The 26033-nt window shown below is 35.3% G+C and overlaps 1 protein-coding gene across 1 annotated transcript in view; it reads left to right on the plus strand.

Annotated features, from left to right (window-relative positions):
- The first annotated feature begins 14547 nt into the window (after nucleotides 1-14547).
- LOC111054272 (dual specificity tyrosine-phosphorylation-regulated kinase 4) overlaps nucleotides 14548-26033 on the plus strand; it is a 272216-nt gene continuing 260730 nt past the window's right edge. The window contains exon 1 of the mRNA XM_039423690.1: nucleotides 14548-14823. Within this exon, the coding sequence (XP_039279624.1) occupies nucleotides 14563-14823 (261 nt within the window). The 5' untranslated portion in view covers nucleotides 14548-14562. The remainder of the gene's footprint in view (nucleotides 14824-26033) is intronic.

Here is a 26033-nt window from a genome sequence, read left to right on the forward strand (position 1 = left end):
ACAGATCACTATGCCATAGGTATTAAAATTGGGCAAAATAACAAAACAAATAGTTTAATAGCAGGCTATTGAAATTAACTAAAAAACTCTACTTCAAAAATAAAATAATAAATTCTACTAATAAGTCTAAAACCTTCTGGAATGCAGTCAACGAAATCTCAGGTGCAAGTTGTACGAAACCTCAATTCCCAATTAAAGTTCATATGCACATCCTCGCTCCGTAAAGGATGTGGCGGATGAATTCAATGAATTCTTTGCTAATGTTGGAACAAACCTAGCTAATAAAATAAAGCAGGAAGCAAATGTTACTAGCATCTATGTTCAACCCAATGATATCTGTGGAACTACTTTCTTGCTCCAACCAGTGAAAGAACAGGACATCAGGCAATGTATCTCAAGCATGGGTGGCGGCTCTGCCCCTGGCTTCGATGGGCTTTTCCCGACCTTGATAAAAGAAAATGCTGACTGGTTTCTCACACCCCTTTGTCATATTGTTAATTGTAGCTTCAAATCTGGTGTCTTTCCTGAAATTCTCAAACTCGCTAATGTGATCCCTATCTATAAAGTCAGGTGATAAAAGTGATATGAATAATTACCGTCCTATTTCCCTACTGAGCGTCATCTCAAAAATTATTGAAAAGTGCTACAACAACCAATTAGTACAGTATATGAAGTCAAACAAATTGCTTTCGGATTGCCAGTTTGAATTTAGAGTCGACCGGAATTCGGCCAACTGTTTCTATCGCTTGAGTGAACTGTTAAGGAATGGCATTAATAATAATAAATGTATTCTCCTGTTGTTTGTTGATCTAGCTAAAGCTTTTGACTCCATAGATAGAGGAATCCTTAGGCAAAAGTTATTACAGATAGGTGTAGCTAGTACTAAAAACAATTGGATTGGAAGCTATTTATCTAATCGCAGACAAGTAGTACATTTAGAAAATATTAGTAGTGACCAGAAACCCATTGATTATGGGGTTGTTCAGGGCAGCACATAGGGACCTGTGCTATTCCTAATCTATATCAACAACATTATTAACTCCAAAGTAGTAGGAAAGATGCTGCTCTTTGCGGACGATACAGCTGTCTACTTTGAGGGTGAAAGTTGGCAGGAAGTTTTCAAAACAGCATCCAGAGGTGTGCTGCAGCTGAAGGATTGGTTCAATGGAAATATTCTAAGCATGAACATCTCTAAAACTAAAGTAATGCCAGTTTACCTGCAAAATAATAGAGCACCTCCCACTAATCTGAAGCTTAGGCTACACAATTGCTGTCGAGATGTGTCCAACATGGAATGTAGTTGTCGGACAATTGAGGCAGTCTCAGAATATAAGTATTTGGGGATTATTGTAGACAGTATAAGCTTAGCTGGCTTCCTCACGTGAACCAACTTAGACGGAAGTTGAGGAGCATGATATATGTATTCTCACGTTTACAAGGAGTCCTCAACACCAAAGAACTACGAATTGTTTATTTCGCATTTGTTCAATCAGTCCTGCTCTACGGTATAAATGCCTGGGGGAGGGGTATGTGAGACACATTTAAAAAGCCTTTCAGTCACACAGAGAGCTATTATAAAAGCTGGGTTGGGCCTGGAGAGGAGGTACCCATCTGATCTTGTTTATGATTCTCTTAAAGTATTCAATATTAGAAAGCTCCATATCAGGTCTATTCTTTTGTACGCATTTAAAAACAATATAACTTCTACCAACATCATAAATCATGAATATGCTACAAGAAGTGCCCTACGGCTACAGTAAGGACTGCCCAGGAACCTTCGCTCAGTGTGTGACAGGAACGTCTCCTACCTAATACATATCATTCTGAGAAATTGCCCTACAGAAATAAATAACCCTTTAGGTTATTCTGTATCACAATATAAAAGAACCCTGGCTGAATGGCTATCTGGTCTAAGCCAGGGGATTGCGGGCGTCTGCTTCGATCTGTTTATGTTTGATGTATCCTTGTGTGAATTTGATGGCTTTATGCATGGGGGAGCATTTTAATTAATATTAAAAGAAATTAATAAATAAAAAATAATAGCCTGATAAAAAAAAAGTTGCATCATCTGTCGCTGAATTTATCAGAGGACTGAGTCTCATGATTTAACGGAGTTTATCAGAGATTGACAGTGGTGTAACAACCGAAACTTTTTCTTTCTTTCTTTATTCGGCGCTACAGCCCTAGGTGAGCTCTGGCCTCCTTCACAACACGCCTCCATTCTTCTCTGTTCATGGCTCTTTCTTTCCATCCTCTCACCCCCATCTTTCTCAGGTCATCCATCACTTGGTCCACCCACCTGTTCCTTGGCCTAACTTTTTTCCGTCTGCTGTGCAACTTGCTATTGAATACTATTTTGGGCATTCTAGCCTCACTCATCCTCATCACATGCCCCAACCACCTTATATTCTATGGGCCTTGACGAAGCATACTATATTTTCTCCTTCTATTAATGTTTCTAATTCATCATTTTTTTCTCATTCGCCATTGCTGCTCATTAACCTGAACGGTACCGTAAATTCTTCTTAATATGGATTTTTCAAAGATTTTTAAAGCATTTTCGTCAGCCATATTCATCACCCAAGTTTCCGCCGCATATGTTGCCACTGGACGCACCAATGTTTCATTTATTATTATCTTGGTGCTCCTGCCAACAAACTTACTTTTGAATGATCTTACATTGGCATAGTAGGCCCTATTAGCTGCTTGAATCCTTCCTTTTATATAAGCATTATTACCAGTGGCATTTATTGGGCATCCTATATACTTGAAGTTCTCTACACCTGGAAACTTTTTGTTATTCACATAGATATTTCTTGGTACTCTGGACTTGACTGCTGACACACACAAATATTTACTCTTGTTCTCATTTACAACCAGTCCGACTTTTTGTGCCTCAATTTCCAGGATTTTATAAACTTCTTTCAAGCAAGCTACACTTCTAGCCATTATTACCACATCATCAGCATATGGACATACTTGATGCATCTTGTTGAATATGGTGCCTCTCTGATCCACCCTTTGTGACGATCCATTTGACACAATAAAAAAATTCTGAAAAAAGCAAACTATCTTTAATAGAATTATGAAACTGAAAGAACAGTTAGCCTAGTCAAGGTAACACTCTAATAAAATCAAATCTTCTTTTTGATAAGAAGTAGTCATACTATCTTATCTATAAAGCGATAAGAGAACCACAGAAAATATAATTATGCACTAGTTTGAATTCTTTGGCAGAAATAAAATTATAAAGCGACTTAGTTATTTATTGGCAGAAAAAACATTTGCATGATTTGAGGTTAGAATTCTATGTTTTGATTTAGCATGTCACATGATCTTGGATCAACCGACAATTTATTGATTTATTATCCAAACAAATCAGCTGACTGATCACTCGACTATTATGAATTAGATATATTTTATTTGTATAATTATTAAATATTAGATGTTAAAGAAAGGTTTATGTAATGCATGAAAGCAATGATCATTATGATATTTTGAATATTTATTGGTATCTAAAAACATATAAAAAAACAAGAGTGTACAAAGCTCACATAAAAAAGTAAATGTATTCATTATAATATATTAGCATATATTAAGATTTATTTAATTGAAATGCTTACAATCTATTATATAATTTATTTAAGTACAATCTTATTTATTATTTTATAACAAAAGCTAAGGAAACTGAATCTTAAATAGCCAATCACATCACGTCTTACAAAGACTAGAAAACCAATCAGATGAGGGCTTACAAATTTTAGAGGAAGAGATGAAAATTTTTCCAAGAAATGCTCTCTGGCTTGTGATCTTGACCGATACAGCAGCACATGAGGATAGGGTTCTTTTCAATTATGTTTTAAAATGCACCAAGCCAGTCCCTTTTTGAATGTTTAAGTATTTGTAATTAATGTTTGATTGTTTATGAACTCAGTGAATATTGAAGAGTTTGTAATTGTAAAATATTTCCATATACATTTAATACTGATAGAAAATTGCAAGCAATTTGGACTATACCTGAGCCCAGCGGAGTCGCGAGGATTCAACTAATTAATTATTGGAGATAATTAATTATCCTACAAGAACTTCAGCAAATGTCGTTTGAGTGAGTGTTAGGTTTTAATGAGCTCATTAAACTAAGGCCTTTTTAGTGAATTGGGGAATTATTCAAAAGAGCTATATAAATTTGATTCAAGTTTGAAAATTTTGCAACGTGTCGAATACTATAATGTATTTAGTAAGAACTCTTTTTATGAATTTATTTGATTAACATAGGAAGCTTATTTCTGTGCATGGCATGAATCCCATACCCTTAGATTTTACAATTTTAGAAAATTGATGTTTGAAAACAATATCTGACAGGTGACGGCCGTTTTCAGCAATGCACTTTACAAGCCGCTCTCAGAAGTTGGATTGTACTCTTTCTAACATTGCCCTGCCAATTTGTTCGACTTCCTCACGAATTGCTCCCTTTAGTTCTTGAAGTGTATGTGGTTTATGCTGGTAAACACGTGACTTCAGGAAACCCCACAAGAAGTAGTTGCACATGGACAGGTCTGGAGAACGAGGAGGCCAATCAATGTCACCAAACCGAGAAATGATGCGACCACGAAAAACAGCCCGAATTGCTTCCATTGAATTTCTTGCTGTGTGAGCTGTCGCCCCGTCCTGCTGAAACCATACTTGCCAGATAGGAAAACGTTTCCTTCTTAATTCAGGAAGGAAGAATTCAGTGAACATCTGTCTATAACGTTCTGAGGTTACAGTTACAGTGGTTCCGTTGTCGTCTTCAAAAAAGTATGGACCAATAACAAATATACTGCTCACAGCACACCAAACTGTCACCTTGGGACTGTGTAATGGTCTCTCATGCATTAATTTTGGATTTTCATCTGACCAATAACGATAGTTCTGCTGATTAACGGTACCATTCAAATGAAAATGTGCTTCATCTGTCGTAAACAAAATGATGTTTTCATTTTGGTCAAATATGGCCTCCATTTCTCAAGCAAAATTCAGCCGCTTTACATAATCGCCAGGATTCAATTGTTGAACCATGGCCATTTTGTAGGGATGAAATCCTAGATCTTTCTGTAAAATACGCCTTACTGACCGATCACTGATGTTCAGTTCAGAAGAATGTCTCCTAGCAGATCGATTAGGACTACGGAGTATGGCTTGCCGAACTCTTTCCACATTTTGAGGAGTGCGTACAGTGCGATGAGCCCCTGGTGGTCGTTTATTCATTACTGTTCCTACTGAACGAAATGATTTTACCCAACGTAAAATGGTGTTACGAGTGGGTACATTTTCATTTCTCGCAAGATTGAAATGACGACGAAACTCGCGCTGAACTGTAATGATACTCTCATTATTACGCTCAAAACTGTCGTAAGTAAACACACGATGTTGCACATTCCACGAATCCATGATGCCGATTAAACAATGACTAGAAAAAATTGTATGATCTACCGAACACATGTTCACTTCAGCTGGCCCAATCCGACTACCCAAATCAGAATACTATCTATTCTAAAAACATCCACCCTTCCTGCCGCACCCAGTATTTATAAAAAATTATATTTTTATATTTTATGGGAATATATTTATGTTTATTGTTATGCATACAAAATATTAGAAGTTTTTATTATTTTCCTGATTCATCTCGTGATATACAGTTTGAGATAATCTGATATACAGTTTCGATAATCTGAAACAAATTATAATAATTTACTAATCATAGATTTTTCCTTTTTTATTCAACAGATATGACTGAGGAGTGTTGAGCATCAAAACCAAACGAACTGTATCGACTCAACATTCAACCCGCTAAGCTGAGTGCTAAGCTGACACATCTCTGAAACATACAGAAGAGTCATAGCAAGAATAACACTGCTTAGGATTAGTGACGTATTGACCCACACACACAGCACTGAATTTCACCAATTTCTCACTTACATCATCTTCTCTGTCAAATGAGATATGACATCCCAAGTAATTGAAGCATTTAACTTGTTCCAACATTTGGTTCTCAAGCACTATCTCGGATCTAAATGGTGACTTTCCTTTATACACTAAGAGCTTGGATTTTTTTTATCATGCCAAAGTCCATACCAATCCTATTTAACATGAAAAGTGCATATTGAAGTTGGTCTTCTGTGTTTAACAGTATCGTCTGCATATAATAAAGAGTTTATACAAGACAAGCCAGTCAGATGAAGTTCTACAGACTAATGACTGTACCAATAATAGCTTATGGAAGCGAAGCCTGGGTGCAAGCAGCCGAAATGAGGTTCCTTCGAGCAGTCAAAGGTTACACTAAGTTGACATAAGAAACGAAGTAATAAGAACCGAACTGAATGTAGAGTCTTTATTGCAAATATTGAAGAAAAGTAGAGAAGACTGGTCCAGCCATCTACTTCGTATGCCAGCAAATAGACTTCCGATTCAAGCATTGCACTACAAACCCGATGGGAGAAGAGGCGTCGCACAACCGATGAAGAAATGGATGTCGGAACAGGCCAACAGAGCCTAATCCTTGAATGATGATGATGATGATTTAGTGTTTATCTAGCTTAAAATCGTTATTTGAATTGTGTTTTATATTAGAAAAGTTTTGTGTAAAAATGAATTGTGAAGAATCAAGAACGTATAGTGTGCGGGAAACAAAATTTAAACGTGAAATTGAACGTTTGAAAACATTTGAATGTTGGCGAGTACCATTTATAAGTGCTCCTGAAATGACCAGAGCAGGGTTATACTTCACAAAAATGAATGATATAGTGCGGTGCGCGTTCTGCAGTGTAGAGATATGAAGTTGCCTGGAGTCTGATGATGCAATACCTGATCATCACCTAGCTGTAAATTCATACGTAAACTATCTGTTGGAAATGTGACTATATCCAATGTAGATGACAGTGAGATAGCAATCGAGATTGCAACCTCAAATATGGTATAATGCTAAAAAGAGATATTGGAGAATGTACTGATATTGTTGGAATCACAGAGAAACTTAAATTTCAAAAATCTGGTGTGGCGCACTCACACAACTTTCCTTGCCGTTATGAAAATTGATCATCTGACGCTAGTGTTCCCGCGCATCTCAAGTCTACTATTCAAAGGTTTGAGCCAGCTGGTGACAGAGCAATAACGCTGGAGACACACGAGGTCTGCTATCTCTTCATAGTGAATCATTTAATAGAATCAACAGTTTGCAATAATTGGATAATCACATTTTCTCGAATTTCGAGCTTATTTTTATTTTTAGGTAAAAATAATACTGAACATTAATTGTAGAGATTCTCATGTTCAATCTTTTCCACTCGAAATTTTTTGTTTAAATTGTATCTGAAGCCTGATAATTGAGAATCTAAAATCAAACTTTGCATAGATGGGGAGGATCTCCTGAAATTTTTACAGATATGGGACTTGTGGCAGTTGATAGAGCTTATCGATGACTATTTTAGGTATAAATTTAATTAAAATCGTTGAACCCGTTATCGAGAAAATCGCAAAAAACCCTGTATTTGACAACATTTTAGTCATTTTAGCCGCCATTTCGAATTGCATTTGATCGAAATTGTTCGTGTCAGATCCTTATAGTGTAAGGACCTTAAGTTTCAAATTTCAAGTCATTCCGTTAATTGGGAGATGAGATATCGCGTACACACACACACACACACACACACACACACACACACACACACACACACACACACACACACACACACACACACACACACACACACACACACACACACACACACACACACACACACGCACACACAAGCGCGCGAGGATGAGGATAACAGAAGAGAAGGAGAACTACAGGAGTCACTACGATAGCTGCTAAAGGAGTCACTAAGGTTTAAGAAATTTTTTTCTTTAAGGAAACTATAATTATAATCTATGTGCAGGTCCAACTGGACAGCCTCATGCATAACGGAACCCAGCGACAGATGATGCAACTTTTTTTTTTTATCAGGCTATTATTTTTTATTTATTAATTTTTTTTAATATTAATTAAAATGCTCCCCCATGCATAAAGCCATCAAATTCACACAAGGATACATCAAACATAAGCAGATCGCAGCAGACGCCCGCAATCCCCTGGCTTAGACCAGATAGCCATTCAGCCAGGGTTCTTTTATATTGTGATACAGAATAACCTAAAGGGTTATTTATTTCTGTAGGGCAATTTCTCAGAATGATATTATGTATTAGGTAGGAGACGTTCCTGTCACACACTGAGCGAAGGTTCCTGGGCAGTCCTTACTGTAGCCGTAGGGCACTTCTTGTAGCATATTCATGATTTATGATGTTGGTAGAAGTTATATTGTTTTTGAATGCATACAAAAGAATAGACCTGATATGGAGCTTTCTAATATTAAATACTTTAAGAGAATCATAAACAAGATCAGATGGGTACCTCCTCTCCAGGCACAACCCAGCTTTTATAATAGCTCTCTGTTTGACTGAAAGGCTTTTTAAATGTGTCTCACATACCCCTCAGGGTATCTTGAAACGTATAGAAATTTAGAAATTGGGGTACCTTAATTTTTTTCGGAAAGCAATACTTTCCTTACCTATGGTAATAGGCCACGAAAGTAAAAATACAACCAGCTGTTTACCTCAAATTCTCAACTCACAAGTCGCGTCTCGAGTCCTTTGCTACATGCCCCATTTCCATCAAAATCAAATCAAACGAACTCAGTGAGGCAGGATTCTTCTATACAGGAAAAAAGTGTGTTATCATTGTGAGGGAGGATTGAAACTGATATAGCACGGGTGGAACAAGCTAAGTGGTTCAATAAGTGTGGGTATTTACAATTAAAGGTGTACAATATGCCATAATTTATAATGTATATATAGAAAAGGCAGAGGAGGAGGAGGAGGAGGAGGAGGAGGAGGAGGAGGAGGAGGAGGAGGAGGAGGAGAAGAAACAATTATTATCAGAAGCTAGAAATAATGAAAATGCACCGAAAATACCAAGTGATTCATCCAAGTTAAATGTTTCATCGAATAACCATCTGTGAAAAATATGTTTGATAAAAACACATAGTCATGTAGTGACTGCACCCTAATGCTTACTAAATGTGTTATCCACCGACAAACCTTTGCATGTACAGTTCGTACAGTCCTCTCCTAAAACAATCTCTGTTGTGAAAAGATTATTTTTGTGTGTGTACGATAATATTTAACAAAACCAAACTTACGTGTACTCACTCCTCTTAGATGTTGATTCAAATTTTGGAAAAAACGCTTCAGCAATGTTTCAATGTAATCATTCCTACATCTCTCCAGTCGTGATTATTTCTTCCAGAAAGATTCACATTAGCCTGCAAAAATAACTTTATCCCGAATAACTATTTTGAAAATAACGATTATTGTTTCTATTTGTAAGGACAAAGTGAGAAGATTTTTTTCTTCCTAATAAGTTGACTGTGATCACTAATGAGATTTGAATGAAAACTATATTACGAGTAGTTATGAGATTTTTGTCAGACTAACAAATTCACTGATCTGAAATTAGTATAAATTGAGTAAATATTGTGAAACTAGTTGGATCCATCAATAATCCTTACCTTGTTCTAGTATATAACAAATTATCTTGAATAGCTGGCAAAATCGCTAAATGAAAAGATTTTATAGGACTCTAGCAAACAGCTGCTTTGTTATCGCCGGGTGTGATATCAACAAGTTAGAGATTAGATAATAACGGGTATCCTGGCTACAATTCGAACAGCCAAATAGAAAAGAATTTTATTGCTATTTATTGAATAGTATAAAATAAGAATTTTTGAGGTTAGGCTCTATAATACTTACTGGTTGGCAACCTGAATAATCGGTCAAGCCATAAAATTTGAAATTTAGCCAGACACCTGTGGCAAATTTTAGTTTTAAACAAATAGCATTCGACCAGAGGGTTTGGTAACCACATGGCATGTTATTGTGAAAGGAAAAACAATTCAATAGACCTAAAAATATTTATTATGTCAAATGAGCATGTACAAAATATGTAAAATAAATAAAAATATTAAGGAAGTATGTATATTCTATTGGGCGCATGAATACATTTATAATTTTGGAATAAGCCAATCAAATTGCAGTAACTGACTGGCGGTAAAAGCGAGTCAATTCAAAAATAGACCTCATTATTTATATAAATTATATGAATTTGTAAGTTATCACTACTCATTTCATGTACCAGATGTAATCTGAGTGATTATAAAATATAACACATAATATTTATGTAATAACCTAGCAGATTGTCACGGACTATTTTAATTATGTAATGGAGTAGTAGTTGAATATTTATATAATATGCAAATTTGGAATACAGAAGTATGATCATAGATAATAGGGGTAGATGAGAGCCCACTTGCTTGCCAGAGGTCACCAGGAACGGCCACCAATTTTATATAGCACAAGTCCCTTTATCAATAATTGTAAATTTGAAAAGTTTGAGTTCAAATTCAATAATTAATTCCATAAGACTTGGTGAGGCCGTATTAAGGCGTGAGTCATACAGATATTTATTTATTCCCTTGGAGAGGACAACTTCAACCACCAGAAAACCCAAGACGATGGAGGAATTTGGATTGCCATCATCATCTTGTGAATTTTGGCACGTGAGTTATATTTAACAAGAAATATATCTAGGGCGCCCTCAGTGCTTCGAGTGAAACAAGATCTATAAAGCTAGCTCATCAAAAGGTTATTCAAATATTGAAATTAATATCTAACTTGCGCAAGTCTTGAAACGTAAAAAAGAGATTCCTCTTAATTAAGAACTATATATCAGATTTACATGTTCAAGTATGCACAGATTAAATATTTAAATTTTGATGTTATAATTTATATGCTCACCCAATCATTATTTTATTAGTAAACCATAAAGAGCATCTAATATCATCTAATTTCTACCAGAGGCGGAACCTTTAGCCCTGAGAAATATATATTAATATATTTGAGATTTATAGTTTATTAATTAATTATTTATATTAATTTGGAGAGGAGGTATATGATATTTTATTCGACAAGCAACAGCAAGTCGATAACTGAGCTGCATAATCTAAATGCATATGATTGATGATTCAAGAAGCACATGGTAATTTTTCGTGCTAAAAGCAAAGCATGATAAGTGAGCTAATCTGTGATATTTTTTCGATATATGTTTGTTCTTATTTTTATTTTTTATACTTGTTGCTCTATATATTTATTTATTCGTTGATATTTTGTGTAATATATTTGTGTCAATTTTGATGGTGTATCCTTTATTTATTTCCCTATCTCCATGCATGACCAATCTCGTAATAATCTATTTAGTTACCAGTATTAAAAAATTATTAAGATTACCAGCCAACTATATTCTTCACCGAATAAGTTGGGGAAAGCAGCGATATACAGCATTGATTATCAAATCTTTGGAAATAATACGTTCCAGAGATTTATATAAATTATCCAGTAACCAGTATTCAATACCAGTATTCACATTATTAATCAATACCACTTATCTATTCAATTTCTGATTTGATGGGTTTGATTTATAATGTGAATATTTTCCAAACGATTCGAGATAAGGATGTGCGGTTTTCGCCATTCATTTTGCCTTGAAATTCCATATCAAAATCATATATCGCATGACCACCTTCCTATTTAAAAAAATAAAGTTGCATTCATAATAGCGGATCCAAGATGGCGGCCAGTCATTTGAAGTCATAGTAAAATAGTATTTTGAATATGAGTAGGATACCCAATCACACCCACCTTGAAATCACATTTTTTCATGAGATACTAAGCCGTTCTCATACTTTTTTCTTCCCTTACTACTTTAAATAGAGTTGATTAATAATGTGAATATCTTCGGAATTGTTTGAGATATCGATATGCAGTTTTCGCTATTAATTTTTTCTGAAATTCCGTATCGAAATTTTATATTGCATGACCACCTTCCAATTCATAAAAACGAAGTTGCATTCAATATGGCGGATCCAAGATGGCGGACCAGATTTTTGTAGTCATAGTAAAGTATTTTCAATTTTAGTAGGATCCCCAATCAGACCCATCATCAAATCACCTTTGTTTATGAGATATGTTATGTGACTCACGTTGTACTACTTACTACTTAAATTCCACTGTGAATTATTGATTCCACTATCGCAAAAAGTGATCGGTACTAGGTCGTACTTGAATGATCAGTGGAGAGGAATGACAGTGTACGCGCCGCTTCTCAATTATTTGCACTCTACTATCGGACGCTGGGCACAAAGAGAGGAGCGTATTGCATTCAGCACGTGGATATAGGAATGTAGGTGAGTAGGTATCCGTGCTACAAACGGAAGTAGGTAAGGGTTGAGAGCAGACAGAGGTAGAGGGATGGGACGGGGATGGGGATGAGGATGCTGCGGCTGACGAACTCTCTAGAACAGCGTTGTGCGCTTGCTTCATCCCCTGTCGCCATGGCAACCACACACCGTTGTCACTGCGTCTCTCTCGTCGCGTTGGTTGTCGCTCTCCAACCTCTGACCGTCGTCGTGTACCGTCCGTCGGGCGATCAGTTTCATCTTGCGAGCCGGCTGACGTTCACTGATCACCTGTGAACAAGCGCTCTTCCGTGTGAAGGCGGCATCTGACGCGAAGCGTGTTGTAGCTCCTGCCGTGTTCACGCATGTAAACATTTCACCGTGTGTAACTAAATTTATCTCCTTGTTCAGTAGTTCTCTTGTCGATGTGAAAACCTTCCTATTCACTGGTTCACTCAAACAGTGAGAAATATTACAACATTACTAGTCTCTCTTAGCTACATTGTTGATGTAAAATTGCAATTTTGAAGTGAAAAATACAAATTATGGAATAATAACAAATTCTCAATTACAATTAAGCTATCAATCTCTACCAAAAATGGGTATAAATTATATTAATTGAAATGATTTACTCACTTAACTGTAGAAAATTGTCATTGTTTTTGTCTTACAAAGCATGTACGCCAGATTGAGACAAGTGTAGAAATGTTTACTTTAGAGTTCAATTTTACACCAACAGCAATGAGTAGACCTACTGTATTACAAGTTATAATATATATTTTACTATCCTTTCTTGTTATTGGTTGGGGGAACTTCAGGACAACTTTCCAATCGTGAACACTTAGTGATGAGTATAAGTAGTATCTCAATGATTAGACTTATACCAGTATCTGATAAACAATAAAAAAATTAAAGGCCACGAAAGTGGATTCAATGGAATAATTTATTTCTTCTTCAATTCAGTAGCCTATTCCTGCCTCTTGAACCTCATTTATTATAGAGATTATATTTTATCATTACCATGACCGACTTTTTATTAAGTTGAGTTCTGTATGAGAATGATTAACATCTTTATCACAAGGAAATTAATAATGGACATTTTTGTTCAACTAGGTTGTATAAAAGCCATTTGATTGGAATGAGATACACCTGAAGAATTGAACAAGTGAGCCGCCTTCAGATATTAAACTCATTTCTCCAATTCCATCATGGAAGGATCAATTCTATTTTAACTATACAGTCTACAATTTTCAACAATTTTAAATGCAATCATTAGACACTGATGGATACTAACTGGATATTACTTTGTTTCTCACACATTATCACATTATTATCTATACTCCCGTACAATAAAGCCTTGAAATGCATTTCATTTGTATACATACATTCTGCATTTGTCATTTTTCTTTGATTCTCCTGTAATCTGATCCAATTGATTTATTGGTAAACCTTCAAATTCTTTGAAGCTAAACAATTGAAGTATATGACAAGAAAATATTTTTTTAAATTCAGATTTAATTATAACATGTATAAAAATACCAAAATAAATGTTAGAAACGGAATATTTCTTGAGTGCAGCAAAGGAACTTTGTGCACGTACTACACATTACATTTTTCCTACAGCTACCATTAAATGTGGAAAGTGATTAATTAGGGGTAATAATATTATTATTATACCAGTATAAAGAGTCTACTTGAAGTAAATTGAATGCATTCTGCCAAATTAAAATAATATGAGTAACAGCAATACTGGTGAAGTTAATTTATAATGAATACTCATACATATATTTCACACTTTGTAAACAACTGTACATAGTACATGCATATTCAACTAGTGAATTCTCTGTGTTACTGACAGCTTACAATAGCTTCATGAACTACATAGGCGTGAATTCAAGATATTTATTGGTAGAAGGAGGTACATTGGCTCTTGAAAATATAGTGGTACGCTTTGTGAAAATATTCACATTTGTGTGAAATATCAATATATTTGGAGGTGAGTGCATCTCCGTTATCCTTCCCCCCTTAACTCATTTCACACCTATGATGATTATGAAAATGAAGCATGTTTGTCCTCAGATGTTGATTATCTTCTATCACCAGTCAATTATATTTAATCTCATCCGCAGGACAATTTGTAGCCTCCAGAGCAGAAAGCCTGTTTCAAATCTGAAGCTTATCAGAGAATAATATTATACTGTTATAATATCACTTGACTAGAAATCAATATCAATTTCGAATTAGAATTTGCGTCAGAATGGAGAAAAGCAAAAGTGAAGTGCTAGTGTCGGCGGCGGGCGCTGGGGCAAGCGCGGGATCTCGGGGGCCGAGCTCGGGGGCGGTTTGCAGCTGCTCGTCGGAGTGCGGGGGCCGTGGGGGCAGTCGGAGGCGGCTGCTGGTCGAGGAGGCGGCAGTCGACCTGGATGTGGTGACCATGTGCTCGCTGCTCCGCATATCCTCCTCGTCGCTGCCCCGCCCTCCCGGCTGCACTGGTGTCTCCAAGCGGTGCTTCGGAACGGTCAGTTGCCACCAGATTATATCATCACCAAACATTATTCCAAACCTAAGCACCTAAACATGTTGGTTCTTTTCAAGAGTGAAGTAATGAAGGCTAACATGGTATGTCATCAATATTATTTATCACCTGTAACAAAATTGACTAGAGTATGAGGTGTTATTGAAAACAACTGAAAACGTGTTCGTGATTATTCGATGGAAAATATTAAGTAGCCCTATTTCTATAGGATTACTGTAGAACCAATTCAAGCTACTATGAATCAACATTAACTAGAAATATTTTCAGAAATATTGAGAGAAGAAGATTCTGATAGTAGAAATGAATCGTTAAGAAAAAGTCAATAAATTTAATCTATTCTTTGTTATCGATCAAATATCGGATGGGCACGTTAATTTGTCTGTCCTTATATTGTATAACGGTCCTTAAATCATCTGATTCATAATGTTAATATAACACTCGTGATGCCCACTAACGCTAATACTTCTTCTTCTTCACAGGAGGCAAAAACGCAGACTGAGTCATTGAAATTCTCAGGGGGCTTGGTTGAAAAAATTCCTCGGGGGGAGCAGTGCTTAGATGACTAAGGATCATTTCTGCGAGGTTGCCTTTTTTTAGGGGGGTACTGGTGCACAAATTCGGGATGTAAGGGGGCGTGCGGCTGAATTGGAGGAGAAAAGGCCTACAAATGGATTGTAGTAGGCCTATTTCCACATGTAAAACTGAAAATGTAGCTCTAATTTATTTATTACAGTCTTCTCTAATACATATCATGAATAGCACAATCCACTCCTGGAACCTTCCTCGCCTTCCTCTTCAATGTAACTTTCATCTGAGAATTAAGAGTTATTGAGAAATCTTGAATGTGTTTACAACTACCAAGAAAAGAATATCAAAATTGTTCTGTAGAATTATTCTCATTTTAGATGAACATCTCACAAGAATCCAACTACTGTACTTCTTTCATATTGCTGAACAAGAAAAGTATTCTTATAATCCACTCAACTAGAATCTTGCAATTGCCTTAATAATATATCTATCTCTTTCTCAGAACTTCAATTTTGAAAGAAAAAGTAACTTTTCAACCTATTTATGAAACTTTACTTCAGTCTGATTCTAGAAATAGGATGAAATAAGGTTCTTCCGCTGGCAAACTGTTAAGAAACTTCTAAAAATCCCTAATTTCTTACTTGATTCATTGTGCATCCTGAATCCCAAGTAAGATGAAAGGTACTCTCAACTCTATGTAAGTAAGATAAAAATATCTGGAGCACTATTGTTTCATTGGCATTGTTTTTTTTCTGTTTCTTTTTCACTCCTTTTTAACTCGCAATATTTGAGTAATTGTTCATATTTCCATTATTGATTAATAGAATGAATTAACAGCGTATCCACTTTATTTCAAGAATACATACTATATTTTGTTGCTTCATGACTGTTTTTTTTCAAAGGGTACTGGCACTACAAATATTGAGTCAAAGTTCTTGAAAGGATAAGCAATATACATAATCGATTCATCCATCTGACTCCGTGACATCCAATGATATACCAAATCAAATCAAATCGTTTTTCATTTTGACAAAAAACACAACTCAGTGAAATAAAGATATAAACTCCTATACAGATATAAACTTCTATACAGTTAGTTCCTGTCACAGCAAAAATACTACTTGCTAAATTATAAATATACCATTTCTCTATTCATCGATGGAAAAACACTAAGTCCATAATCCAAAATTTCAATCTATGATTCTTTATTTTACTAATGATATATTTGTAGTGAGAAAATTGGATTGATTGACCTGACTTTTTTCTATCATTCCTCAATCGGTTTGAATATATTACTGAACTTATATAATAAAAAATATGATATATAAACAGTGTCGTAGCAAAGGGGGGGGGATTCCAGGTTACAACCCCACCCGATCAGCCCGAAAAAGAGGCCCAAGAATCAATGATAACCCTCACTCATCAAATTCCACGAGATAAAGTCTATAGGGGGCCCACAATTTTTGGTAAACCCCTCCCCACTGGGGACGCTTCTTCATTGAAACAATGTGTCACTTATATTGACAGTTTACTTATAGATAGCTTCGTAACCTTACTAATACATAATTATCTGATAATATGAAGTATCAATAGAATGCATTGTGATTTGTGGAACATCGTATTTGGCACTGTAGGAGAATCTCCGTATACATGAAAAATATTTGCAAAAGTTTGATCTTTCACGAGACATTCCAAAATCCAAAGGCAATTTTTCAGATAGTGAATAGAATTCTTTCACGAAAGCAGAGCTTATATTTCTCATCGCAGATTCCGATTCTCTTGGAGATGGTGGAAGGATGAGGAACGCCAACAGTAATCATGGAAAGTATTTCAATATTATTCTACTTCCAGCTTGAATCGATTTCAAAACAATGAAGTATTTTCTCAAACAGTTGGCACAGCCATTGAATAGAATTCGTCTATGGGAGAGTGTAGCCATGCTTTTCCATTCTTCTCTTGATACAATCCCACTTTTAGCGTTTCATTTCGATTTCGCTTGGAAATGTTTGATGAAATGTGAAATGAGAAATAACCATGACCAAAGTGGAATTGACAGAGTTACTTTTTCATATGCCTTTCTCTCTCTGACAGAGAGTTAACGAACTGTTCATAAACAAGTTCTAACGAGATATTAGAAAACAACAACAAAAGATGAGTTCGAAATGAAAGTTTACAAAATCTTAGTTAATATTTTCGAATTCTTTAAAAATTGAATAGCTCTATCCTGAATGAAATAAGGATATCATAAGGATATCATAAGGCAATTAGACTTATTCATAGTTTTTGCTTTTCCATCAAATATAACCCTTGGATTCAATAGATATTGGAACAGTGTCTATTTCAATTATAATTTTGTTTCATAACCACTGATTTTTCAAGCATTAATGAACGATAATAATCATTCATTACCCATGAAACTCACGTGCCCCTCTTTTAAAATTCATCCGGAAACACGTACCTCCAGTCCTGTAGGCCTAATCTTTCTAGTAAAAGTGGAGTAATAATTCAGTTCCAGTTGTCATGAAATCAATCAAATGATGCAATATTGAGAACTGAAGCATTCATACTTCCCGTTATCACACAAAAGCAGTAAACAACTAAATAGTATTGAAAATTGACAAAATATATCTGATCGGGATAAATTGGTTATTCCATTCATAGTTTACTGGGAACTGGAATGGCTCGAGTGATTGCAAATAGGAGCAATTACCAAGCCGATGCCTACCAAGTACCAATATGAACCCTCATCACTGCTGAAGCAGAACTCGCAATCATGGCAATACTGTAATAGGCTGCGGTGCTGCGGTATGTGGTCTGCCAGTTAATACAATCAGGGGAACGCCTGCATTCTGGTTATGAGAATATTAACAGGCACCATGACATTCGCATTGTTATTAGGATGTCAGGGATTAATTGGAATATCACTACTAAATTCCAATATCAAACTAAGAATATTGTTATGATTGTGGTCCACTCACAAGTCTAGGATTTGAGGACATTATTCATGACAAGGTTTTCCGTGAATATGATAATCATTGTTTTTCTGAGTTCTAATCTCACACATCATGATCTGAAAGGGATTTTTTAACCGTAGGTCTGGAATTTTTCTTTTAATTTTGGAGGTGGAGAAAGAGTTGGAATTTTGCATTGTAAGCTAATTATTTAATCTCTCAGACATCAGTCGTACATTAAAAAAGATCATCCACTCCTACTGAGTATTGGATTTAAAAATTGCTCGACGAAAATCTCTTGGTCGGTTCGTTGATTTCCTAAGCTGCCGAATTGGAAAAGTCTGCTCTTTTGGGAATAAAGACTTCTATCATCTTTTTCTTCCACCAATGCCTTCTAAAAGCGGAAAATGCTGAAATGGCTTTGATATGGTGGTAGAAAGGAAAACTCGTTGGCTGAATGCTTTAGGCTTTCATCCTTTCCTTTCTTACTTTAGTCCAAATTTCATGAATCTCTCTATTTCACGCCCTGAGTGAAGAAAACCTAAAAATTTCTCAATATCTTCAGAAACCTATCATGAGTCAGGAGAATTTATCCAACACGATGACTCTTGTGTTGACTCTTGAATATCCAATTCAGTTAGTGATGGAAAGTTGGCCAGATTGGCTGAACAAAGTGGTGATGAATCAGTTACAATATAAAACTATTCAAGTTCAGTTCATTGACAAATCTAACAAAATATTTCTCTTTCTACACAATCATCTACTATGTTTTCTAATCAGTACATGACTAAAGAGTGAATGAGAAAGGTACATGAGAAAGAATCATCGAAGAATGTATTGATTCTTCACCTGAAATCAACAAAATTTAAGGTAGCCTAAACAATGTTTCTCATGACATCATGATTTTTAAAAACTGTATGTTTTGCTTATTTCCAAGTAAATCACGCCATACATTAATTTCTTAATACATAGGATAATTAATACTCACTTCTTTAGTGGAGATAGTGATTTCATATGAATGGGAATGTTAAAGTGAACAGTAAAGCACTATTAGGTAATGAATTAATCGTGGAAACTATTAATGCTCCAGCTCTAGTTAACATTGAAATTTTGCTACGATTGTTGTTTATGAACAAGTCAACGTAACATTGAATTAATTTTGAAGGGAGATTGACCTAGATCCAGACCTATGCTACACTTGCTACACTATACATCTCTATTCCCTTTTGGAACAAAACGAACAGTTCAATCGCAAGCTCCAGTTTGACAATAGTCAGCTTCAGCAACAATAGTTCAACGCTGAAAGCAAATGAAGCGCTGTAATCAGTTTGTTTTGTTTCATGAGGTAGTAATTACTTGCCTGAATGGGTTTCTAGTTCACCTGAACTGAGAGCTATAGATTGCAGTGTAGAGCAATAGATTGAGTGCGGCGAGGGTGTCATTTGATACATTTGTGTCTGTGAGAGCAGTTGAAAATCTGATCAATGTTTTTTCAGTTCAGGTGGAACAAGAGATATAATATACAATGCTCTCTTGGTGTCTCGTTGCTGAGACACTCCCAACTGCTTCAACGTTACACAAATCTGTTAATGCTGATTAATCACGATTTTCATCACACTTCATACAGTACTGTACACAATTTTTAGTTTCTATCCAATCAAGCTACATTCATAAACCAATTTCACACGAATCAATAAGAAAAAATGTTGAATACGATGTAATAATTCATAGATACGCTTATTACCACAACATAAATAATTATAATAACGGGGAAACAGATAAAGCCAAATTTCATTCAATTCAGTTCTGCTTGAAAATCTTGAAGTGTATTCCCATTGGGAATATTCTTTTATTAAGTGAATTTAGGAAATTCAGCTCTATAATATATACCAGGCCAGTACTCCATACATTGAAATAAAATGCAATTAATTATTATTATAATTTTGTTTCCCAGTATCTCCGTTGTCTCTTCAAATACTCAATCAGCTATTGTCATACGATGTTTATTTAAATTTAATTTTTACAGATTTTTTACTGTTCACCTTGAACCTTCAATGAGTGTCCCACCTCGTCCTTGATATGTTATGGATGACAGGTGGGTTCTCAACCGCAGAATATGTTTTTAAGTAGTGGACATTACTGAAGAGTAGTTGAGTGGTAGACATTACTGTACAAACTTCGACCCGTCATAAAAAAAAAGTCATTCTATTCAAGCGATTCTAATAATTATGTGATGGGAGAGCGATTTAAGGGAAATATGAAGATTCTTGTTTTTCTACTCTTATTATCATACAATTTTAACTGAGTATTGATGTCTGAATAACGATGGATCATGCAGCTTTCTTCTATTTTTTGTGAAAATCAATATTGAAATGTGATATTAGGAGATTAAGTAATAGTGGGAAGCTCTATTAAATCATTAGTGTTGCTGAATCAGATTATATAAAATCACGTGAAAACTCAAGCGTGAAAAGAACCACTCAAATTGAATCAAGTTAAATTGAAACTCGTTAATTAAAGAGCACCGTCCAGACTTATGCAGGGCATTTTGCATCTATTTTGCAAGAGACATTCAACTGGTGGGGATGACCTATATTTCGTCCATCTTCTTGCACCTTTTGTTCTTATAATTTCCTCCCTCTTTTTAGTCCACCCACCCAGATCTCATTAATCAAATAACCAGCTTACTAAGCTCTGACCCATTTTCCAATCAGTTTGACCCAATTCCAGACTTTTGCAACCCATATTTTGTGACTGCTACTTGCTCGAATCATCCGGACAAAAGCTACTATTATCGTTGAAAGCTCATAGTGATCCCATTTCCTATGGAGCTCCTTCCCGCTTCTCTGAATTTTGCAAACTTGCATCGAATTACAATTTATTAAATCTCTTATTTCAAAGGATGACTGATAAATTATTTTCCAATAGTGTCATACTATTTTCACCTGATTACTTTAATGGAGCTCTGTATAAGTTTATCAGAGCATTGATTGCTATGCAACTTACATGTCAAATTCTTCACCGTGTTTTTAAAGACTAGCAGATAACCTGAGCTTCGCAAGGGTTTAATTAAGAACGTTTCGTTCTATTGATTATTCTGATTGCACAGCAAGTGGATAATTGCAATATATCACTTACTTCTTCTTATCAGCAACTTGTTTCATGATGTTTTATTGGCCGTTATTAGATAATGAGTTATCAATTGTGAAAATAGCATATTCCAACATACAAACACGTAAACTAGATAGTTATAGAACATATCAAGAATTTGTTTTGTTTCCACGAAGAATGAGAAAATTCAATTTATCTAAGGAGTACGGTATGTTATTTTTTACTCTGAAGAATAATTCGATGTGACGAGATGAATAAATAAGGATGTTTCACGATAGAATGGTGTTGAGGAGCATTACTGGTTTTCTGCTACAAAATTTCGTTAAGAAGTAATGCGTTGGTAATCGTGTTTTGCAGTTGAAGTCACGTGGCTGTGTATCATTTAACCGAGCTCACTTAGTCTTCAACGTGAAAGATATTAAGCATGGTTATTCCCTGGCGAGCGACGTTCGTTAACTCCATTAACCCATATAGGAAGGAGCAAAACATCAGACTCTGCTCTGCTGTACATGGCCAACATCCCTTCTACCTATCTGCCTTCTCTTATTTTCGACCCACATTCATGTCTGCTCTCTAAGAGCATCTGCGAATTTATCAGGTCTTGAATAGCAAACCTCACTGCTCCCACCAAATCGCTTTAATTTTGTTGCAATATTATGCCAAGCGAGGGACTCCAGCCAAGGTCACCCGAACTGCGTCTCTTCTCTAACCTTCACCAAATATGGTGAACCTTTACGGTTTACCAGTTCACAAGTTGCACACAGTTAATGGAGTGTAATGGAAAGCACCACTCTTCAATTACATGAACTTGATACGTTATCAAGTTATTGTTTGGAATAGCAATAACCGTTTGATTGCACTGGTATCTGAGCTTACTGGATCATAGTCATTGTTTGAGAGTGCAATAAGGAATTTGTTGGAAGAAAGGAACAGAGCTTTTATCACAATAATTTTTTATCTTCAACGCTATTAAAATAATGAGTGGATCATTTTCTTTGGTTGATTCAGTACTATTTTGCAACATAAGATGCAGTTTTCTATTATTTTCTCTAGTTCAAGCAGTGTAAAAATTTTCTATTTTGAATTTCAAACAATCAGTTCATGAGAACGAACGTTGAAAATGCTCATTTTATTGTTAGATCAATGAGTTTGTTGGAACTAAATAATCAAATGCATACTCTATAAACTGTGTTCGGAAACGTTTATTTGCAGCGTAGAGAACATCCAAATTTGGAATTGTGAATATTTTGACTGCATGTGAAGGTTTACAGCAACAAGTTTCGAAAAGTTTGTAACAAGAGTTCCTTCCAGTTGAGTACATATTTCTTTTTTCAAATGAATATTTCATCAGCTTGAACGGGCAAAATTCATCAACTCAACGATTATTAATCAATTCCATTTCCTTTTATTCGTATGGAGTGGTCGAATAGTTGAAGAGAGATTCTCGAATGATTGGTTCAGAACAAAATGCGAAGTGGATTTGGCGAGGGTAAAATGGTAAGCAATAATTGCTCTCCATGCGCCGCTGATCCAACTGCTTTGGAGATAGATGCTCTGCTCTGCTCAGTTCACCCGACTGTAAGGTTCTGCTTCTCCATGCGCTAAATTTAAATCGAGAACATTCCACGGCGTGCTCTTGACTAACCCAGGTTTCTCGACCTGTACAGCATCGATAATGAAGCTTTTATTTCTGATAAGCAAGAATAAGTACAACATTTGCACCAAGGGAATCAAAAGTTCTGGGAATGGCACTGCTCGTTCCAAATTTATATTCAACTGAGCTCTACAACTTTTATGGTTGAGATGAGGAAAAATAATTCAATTCACTCAGCTAATAATGAACTCGAGAATGGAGTTCATCGATTGTTTTCATTACCATTCCATTCCATCAATAGGTAAATCATTGGATTGAACAAAAATTCTCTCCAAAAAATCGCTTCTCAATCGAAAAGAAATCAATTGCAGATCAATTTTTCATTTACAAGAAATAAGACCAAGAATTAAGTTTAAAACTGTATTTCAATTTAAATTCGAATTCAAATATTCTTTATTCCATAAAAAACACAGGTTACATTGTAATACAGAGCATGTTTTACTGGAATACCCCTACAAGACTATTCGTCTGAGTGTAGGGGGTGGGTACGTGTTACAGTGTGTAGCCAATAGTCTATTCATTATGTCCATATACTAGAATGTCCGACTTTGTTAACAAGAAAAAGGTAAATATAAAATAGTTTATATTATAATTCTAAAATTGAATTATTACATTGTTCATTGAGGAAATAATATGATAAACAGAAAAAGATTGATCAGAATAACATAATTGAACTATGAATAAATTCTTATGATTCCATGAGTGGGTATTTTGTATATTATACTAATCGTAAAAGAAATAATGGCAGCTTCTCATAATCATTTTCATAATCTCATTATGAAATTTACCGAGGAACAGGAACCAGCCGATTCCCCAGTGACCATTAAAAAGAATATAGAAATGAAAAAATGTATATCTATAAACGATTTAATAAAGTATGTGGTAAATATGAAGAGAAGAAAGGTATGAAAATTTATAAGCTCTCAAAAATGATAAAATCTATGTATGTATAAGAAAGGCTTTCTGACGTCTCCCAGCCCAGGCGGTGTAGCCACCCCTCCACCTTACGCTTGAATGCAGCAACACAGAAATTCATCCATATCTGCTCTTATATCAGTGAGCAAATTACGATAGACCATTTGAACCAAATAAAAAGGTGTCCGCAGCTCCACTCCATGGCGTCGCAAAACCATAGTTAGCTCTATTGAATTTTACTTATTAAGTAGTCCACATAATTTTCGGTGCCCTTAAATTAAACCTACAGTCATGACTTTTCCCAAAATGACGAATTTATATGCTGTATAATTTTCGCAGAATAGCGGTATTCCCCTTTGATATATTCGAATAACTTACGTAGCCTTTTGTTTCCGTTTTGGTAGTTGAAATATATTCGGCCGTAAATTTCATTCAATTCAGTTCTGCTTGAAAATCTTGAAGTGTATTCCCATTGGGAATATTCTTTTATTAAGTGAATTTAGGAAATTCAGCTCTATAATATATACCAGGCCAGTACTCCATACATTGAAATAAAATGCAATTAATTATTATTATAATTTTGTTTCCCAGTATCTCCGTTGTCTCTTCAAATACTCAATCAGCTAGTGTCATACGATGTTTATTTAAATTTAATTTTTACAGATTTTTTACTGTTCACCTTGAACCTTCAATGAGTGTCCCACCTCGTCCTTGATATGTTATGGATGACAGGTGGGTTCTCAACCGCAGAATATGTTTTTAAGTAGTGGACATTACTGAAGAGTAGTTGAGTGGTAGACATTACTGTACAAACTTCGACCCGTCATAAAAAAAAGTCATTCTATTCAAGCGATTCTAATAATTATGTGATGGGAGAGCGATTTAAGGGAAAGATGAAGATTCTTGTTTTTCTACTCTTATTATCATACAATTTTAACTGAGTATTGATGTCTGTATAACGATGGATCATGCAGCTTTCTTCTATTTTTTGTGAAAATCAATATTGAAATGTGATATTAGGAGATTAAGTAATAGTGGGAAGCTCTATTAAATCATTAGTGTTGCTGAATCAGATTATATAAAATCACGTGAAAACTCAAGCGTGAAAAGAACCACTCAAATTGAATCAAGTTAAATTGAAACTCGTTAATTAAAGAGCACCGTCCAGACTTATGCAGGGCATTTTGCATCTATTTTGCAAGAGACATTCAACTGGTGGGGATGACCTATATTTCGTCCATCTTCTTGCACCTTTTGTTCTTATAATTTCCTCCCTCTTTTTAGTCCACCCACCCAGATCTCATTAATCAAATAACCAGCTTACTAAGCTCTGACCCATTTTCCAATCAGTTTGACCCAATTCCAGACTTTTGCAACCCATATTTTGTGACTGCTACTTGCTCGAATCATCCGGACAAAAGCTACTATTATCGTTGAAAACTCATAGTGATCCCATTTCCTATGGAGCTCCTTCCCACTTCTCTGAATTTTGCAAACTTGCATCGAATTACAATTTATTAAATCTCTTATTTCAAAGGATGACTGATAAATTATTTTCCAATAGTGTCATACTATTTTCACCTGATTACTTCAATGGAGCTCTGTATAAGTTTATCAGAGCATTTATTGCTATGCAACTTACATGTCAAATTCTTCACCGTGTTTTTAAAGACTAGCAGATAACCTGAGCTTCGCAAGGGTTTAATTAAGAACGTTTCGTTCTATTGATTATTCTGATTGCACAGCAAGTGGATAATTGCAATATATCACTTACTTCTTCTTATCAGCAACTTGTTTTATGATGTTTTATTGGCCGTTATTAGATAATGAGTTATCAATTGTGAAAATAGCATATTCCAACAAACAAACACGTAAACTAGATAGTTATAGAACATATCAAGAATTTGTTTTGTTTCCACGAAGAATGAGAAAATTCAATTTATCTAAGGAGTACGGTATGTTATTTTTTACTCTGAAGAATAATTCGATGTGACGAGATGAATAAATAAGGATGTTTCACGATAGAATGGTGT

The sequence above is a fragment of the Nilaparvata lugens genome, chromosome 3 (assembly GCF_014356525.2).
Source record: "Nilaparvata lugens isolate BPH chromosome 3, ASM1435652v1, whole genome shotgun sequence".
NCBI classification, from domain to species: Eukaryota; Metazoa; Arthropoda; class Insecta; order Hemiptera; family Delphacidae; genus Nilaparvata; species Nilaparvata lugens.